Source organism: Camelina sativa, chromosome 20 (genome assembly GCF_000633955.1).
Source record: "Camelina sativa cultivar DH55 chromosome 20, Cs, whole genome shotgun sequence".
Classification (NCBI taxonomy): domain Eukaryota; kingdom Viridiplantae; phylum Streptophyta; class Magnoliopsida; order Brassicales; family Brassicaceae; genus Camelina; species Camelina sativa.
The window spans coordinates 12,580,141-12,585,577 of NC_025704.1; the positions used below are offsets into that span (position 1 = coordinate 12,580,141).

At 37.6% G+C, this 5,437-nt stretch overlaps 1 protein-coding gene across 1 annotated transcript in view; it reads right to left on the bottom strand.

Annotated features, from left to right (window-relative positions):
- LOC104770613 (AP-2 complex subunit alpha-2-like) overlaps positions 1-4,793 on the bottom strand; it is a 10,483-nt gene extending 5,690 nt beyond the window's left edge. The window contains exons 1-12 of the mRNA XM_010495068.2: positions 4,403-4,793; positions 3,534-3,665; positions 3,151-3,276; positions 2,873-2,935; positions 2,691-2,788; positions 2,401-2,608; positions 2,133-2,204; positions 1,966-2,058; positions 891-992; positions 678-775; positions 306-387; positions 82-171 (exon numbers count right to left, since the gene is read on the bottom strand). Of these exons, the coding sequence (XP_010493370.1) occupies positions 82-171; positions 306-387; positions 678-775; positions 891-992; positions 1,966-2,058; positions 2,133-2,204; positions 2,401-2,608; positions 2,691-2,788; positions 2,873-2,935; positions 3,151-3,276; positions 3,534-3,665; positions 4,403-4,528 (1,290 nt within the window). The 5' untranslated portion in view covers positions 4,529-4,793. The remainder of the gene's footprint in view (positions 1-81; positions 172-305; positions 388-677; positions 776-890; positions 993-1,965; positions 2,059-2,132; positions 2,205-2,400; positions 2,609-2,690; positions 2,789-2,872; positions 2,936-3,150; positions 3,277-3,533; positions 3,666-4,402) is intronic.

The window sequence follows — 5,437 nt, forward strand, 5'->3', positions numbered from 1 at the left end:
GCCAATCGCCAATGCATGTCACTGTAACCGAAATTGTGTGCATGAAAAACGTGTACATATACTTCTTTCGAGTTCTCCTTACCATGAGAGATCAGGAGCAAACTTCTCAGCAAGGATAGCAGCTTTAAGTGATAGTTCCTCTCGCATCGAAAACTCTGCTGTGCTAAGATACTGCAATGTATTTTTGGGTTTCATGTAAGCTTAAACACTACACAACTTAATCCTTCCTTTCTGTTAAACTTCACAAGTCATAAGGAGACTACAAATCAAGAAAATATCAATATGAAGCAAGGTCAAAGTCTAACCTGCAACAACTCTTCAACTATATCCTTTGCATTTGACACATCACACATCCCATATAGCAAATCAAGAGCACGTCTACGAATACTGCAGGAAAGTTCAACCAACAGTGAATCTGATACCAATAACATAAGAGCCAAGAGAATGTATATCAAACTATTTGCTCTTGTAACAAAAGCCACAATTTGCAACGTAAATAGAATTAAATTCAAATGGACAGTGATATTCATCCAAGCTAGTCATCTTTTCTGGATTAGAAAAATAGAGCTATGACCGATTTCATGATTGAAAAGATTGTTGTACAGGTTCCAAAGTAGAGTATTAAAGAGGTTCGCAAGCCATAAAAGCTAATGCTGAGATGGCAAATATAAACCAACCTGATGTCAGGGTCTTTCAAAGAAGTAATTATCTGAGACTGATGCTTCTTTATGATATCTTGAACATCTGTGACCATCAGCATTCGTGTCATATTTTCCTGCAATGTTCTCGACAAATGCATCATGAGAAGCCACACAGTGAACCACCAAACACTTTACAAATTACTGTTCTAGCTAGGCTTAGATGCAGGAATTGGGTATGCGAGATCTCACCAAGCCTAGATATCTGATGTTGGGTTCACGGACAGAAATAAACTTGCCAAGAAGAGCAACACATTGTGACATCATTTCCTTCTCAGCATCAAGATGCATGACCTATATTGAAACACATTAATAAGTTAGAAGGTTGCACACTAAGCCAGAGGATTGTTAAGCAAACTCAAGTCAACTATCCATGATAAACCTCTTATAAATAGTGTCGCAACCTTCAAGCAGAGCATGTAATACTATTTACGTTCAAACAAGAATAAGAACAGACAAAGAATTTTGTACACGTAGCTGCAAGCAATTCAACACTCGAAGTTTCTCCAGCGAAGCCAAAAACATATTTTAAAACACACTAGTATCCTGCTTTGAGTAACTGTGATTTAACCGGAAGTTGAGGAAGTGTGAAGGGGAAGGGAATAGATGCCAGTGAACTAGTAAAATTCATGGCATCAATTTTTTCTCAGCTGTCTCACGAACTTACCAGGGATAGAGCTTCAAACAGCACAGCATGAGACGCATTATTCTTATTTACATTTTTCACAACATCTGTCCCCATCAATATTCGCTGAAGGACCTGAAAGTTCCATGAAATGCCATGAGAGAGAATTCGAAGACATATATTAGAGATTTACACAAGAAAAACTGAACCTCAAAGAGAGCTTTTCTGGTACTGGGATCTTCGATGGTTGGGAAATATTGAAGAGCCCTCATTGCCTTAACCTGTACTAACCAAAGATATATAAGTATCCAAGATACCTTTAACTGAGCAACAAAGATACACCAAAGATGGGTCAAGCCTCTATTTCTATAAGCTAATTTCACATAAAAAATTTTAAAATGCACGGGAATAAAAAAGAAGTGCTTAAAAAAAATAAAGCCATCAAAACAAGAGTAAATAAGCTTTGTTAAGACAAACCTGGAGCCACGGAGATGGAATGCCATAGTATGTGTATTCCTGAGGAACGTCCTGGTTTNGTGATTTAACCGGAAGTTGAGGAAGTGTGAAGGGGAAGGGAATAGATGCCAGTGAACTAGTAAAATTCATGGCATCAATTTTTTCTCAGCTGTCTCACGAACTTACCAGGGATAGAGCTTCAAACAGCACAGCATGAGACGCATTATTCTTATTTACATTTTTCACAACATCTGTCCCCATCAATATTCGCTGAAGGACCTGAAATTTCCATGAAATGCCATGAGAGAGAATTCGAAGACATATATTAGAGATTTACACAAGAAAAACTGAACCTCAAAGAGAGCTTTTCTGGTACTGGGATCTTCGATGGTTGGGAAATATTGAAGAGCCCTCATTGCCTTAACCTGTACTAACCAAAGATATATAAGTATCCAAGATACCTTTAACTGAGCAACAAAGATACACCAAAGATGGGTCAAGCCTCTATTTCTATAAGCTAATTTCACATAAAAAATTTTAAAATGCACGGGAATAAAAAAGAAGTGCTTAAAAAAAATAAAGCCATCAAAACAAGAGTAAATAAGCTTTGTTAAGACAAACCTGGAGCCACGGAGATGGAATGCCATAGTATGTGTATTCCTGAGGAACGTCCTGGTTTCTAGAAAGGCGTTCCAAAATTTTGACACATTTAGGTAGACAACTTGAGTACGCCTCATGATTATTAGATACCAGAGCTACAAGAAGACTTGTTGAAGACGTCAAGACACCAATATCTCGTTCATCCAAAAGTTGTGCCATACGATCCGCCCTGAATATATACAACAATGAGGATATATGAAAGGTGCAGTAGTAAAAACAAACAACCAATAACCCAGAGTGCTAATACGTACCAGCCATCCACGTTGACAGCATCAGGATTTTTTCGGAATAATCGCAGCAGGCACAATGCTGCTTTTTTTCTTACAAGAGGTCTGCAACTACTAGAAATCTACAGCAGAGAAGCCCCATAACATTAATATTTTTACTTATATTGAAAATAACCCATAACCTTTCCTCCTTTGGAGTCACTTACAAGTAGCTTTTGAACATCAGGAGCCAATGACTCAGAAAAATCTCTTCCACCGATATTTCCAACCTACAGGACAAAGTAAGCATGGCAAGGTAAGAAAGCTAGAAAAAAGGTAATACAAGTTTAATGTAGTAAAGTGGCTTCGAATCATGAATAATAGAGCACAAAAGACATAATGTATTCAACGACGTCCACAAAAATAGTCATTTAACTACAATCAGAAAGAGCTCACTATGCTGTAAGTAAAGATCTCAACGTAGTATGGACAAAAGCCCACATACCAAGGTTAGTGCTAGGCATTGGAAAGTCTCATTCCGACCAATAATATCGTTCCGCACTGTATTTATTGCCAACTTCAAAAAATCATTGTTCTCATTGAGCAAACAAGATGTAACAATGTAGCCAACCTGTAATCATGGATGAAAAGTTCAATACCTGCAAATGAGGTAGGGAGCATAAACTAATATAAATTGAAATTGCAAACCCTTGGGAAAACAATAACTGGTTCCTGGTTATCTAAATCTAGCTTTCCACAATCTACAGAGATTTTTTTTCCGTTTCAGCTTGATCACTAGACTAGTCAAACAAATAACCCCGCCTATCCTCTTCTCCTAGCCTTAGAAAGCAATATTTCATTTCTTGAGCAAACAAAACGTTTGCTTACCTGTTTTTCTGGATACTTTGGCGCAGATATAAGAGAAACCGCCTCCATATGACCAAAATCCACATCGTAGCCTAGCATATGTATATAAAGCATTTTCCAGACATATTTCTTCTTTTTATATGGTGTCAAAACCTGTAAAATTTAAAACATCACGGAGAGTAATCAAAGAGTGCATGAATAAATCATTTCTACAATGAAACTCAGAAAAGAATAAATCTGGTGTTGGTCCAATTGGCCACTACAGGCCGGGTACAGATCTGCCACTTATGGTATAGAACCAAAATTCCACCCAAAACATCTTACATCAACACAGCTTACTCTACTTCGTAATTTGCAATTCCAATCTTTCAGTAACCGAATTTACTGTCTGGCCGTTCTTTCTTTATAGCTCCTTAATATCTTCAGATATTCTTTGTTCTTATATATCTTGATTGATCAGAAGATATAAAGTAGTTTAAACATAAAGTAGTGTCCCATCTATGCACTTGATATACACAGACGACATTCCAAGTAGAAAGCAGTAATGACGTTTCAAAGTGTAATTGACGGCTAATACCAAAGCATATGAGCTAGCTATACAATGGAAACACTATACACCCTGTCAAAGCTACCCTCTCGTCAACTGTGGGGTTTCAACTACATTCTTCTCTAATTCACGTATCAACCTATCATCATCTCTAACATTAGGCATTCCAATTGATTTTTTAAGTTAAACAATCTCAGAGGAATAGGTAACTGTAAAGGAGAAACATCTCCAATATCTCTAATCAATACAGAATCTCAAGGGGTACTTCGACACTGAACTACCACTCTCAATAGATAAAAACAAAAACGAAGATTAATGGAATGCCCACAGAGAAGCCTCAAACCTTCTCATTCTTGAAGCATGTACGTATGTTCCCGAGCTCCTTATCAACTCTGAGTCGTTCGGCTTCCTTGTTCTGGCAATTACGTATGTCGCTAATGAAGACTGAGAGACCTCTCATTCCGGTCATGGTGGAACGTAGTCCCTCAGATCCACCGTCCTCCGCCGCCTCACACGGAGCAGATCGAAACCGGATCTACCAACGAAGTAAACCGCAAACTACAGCTGAAGCATAAGCAAATTCGCGGTAGGTGAGATCGAAACCCTAATTTAGAAACGTAAAAATGACACCTCCGTCCGATGGAGAGGAAAATTCAAAAAAGGAGAGAGTGATCTGTGCACACAAGGAGAGAGAAGCCTGCGGGGGAGAGACGAGAGACTCAGACGACTTATACTTTTCTTTATTTACAACTAATGACTGTTCCAATTTTGTAGTATACTGTTAATTTTGGAAAATCCGAAATTATGAAATTTACGCGTCTAGTCATTTGGACTTAAATTGGAGAATTTATAAGTTTGCGTACTATTTTGTCACAAATCGTGTCCTTTTACCTTTTTGGGTAAATATTTTATTTACTACAGCTCTTATTTTGTTTTACCTTTTTCATTTATTTTTTGGTCGCGGTCAATGCATTCAATCGAGTCGGCTCGGGTCATGCCGTTGGTGTTTTGGGCTAGCTTGTCCCACCACAATATTTTAAGGGACCGGATCGAGTAGGCATGAAGTTGTCGGTCTAGGGAAAAAGTATTACATTCTTATACTTTAACTATTTCACATTATTGAATGGGAATGGGTTAAAAAATTTCAAATTTATTATTTTTTACTACAGTTGAAGAAATGGATTAAATGGAATAGTAACATGAATTATTAAAGTTAATTAAACGAGTATAAATATTATTAAGGGGGCACAAAACAGAAACAAGAGAACAAAAAAGATGAGGAGGATCATGAAGCAGTTGGATGACAGTGGTGATCAAGCTGTCACTAAGAAGATCCCTCCATCTCTATCAAAATGATGCTTGCCATCAAGTATCCTAA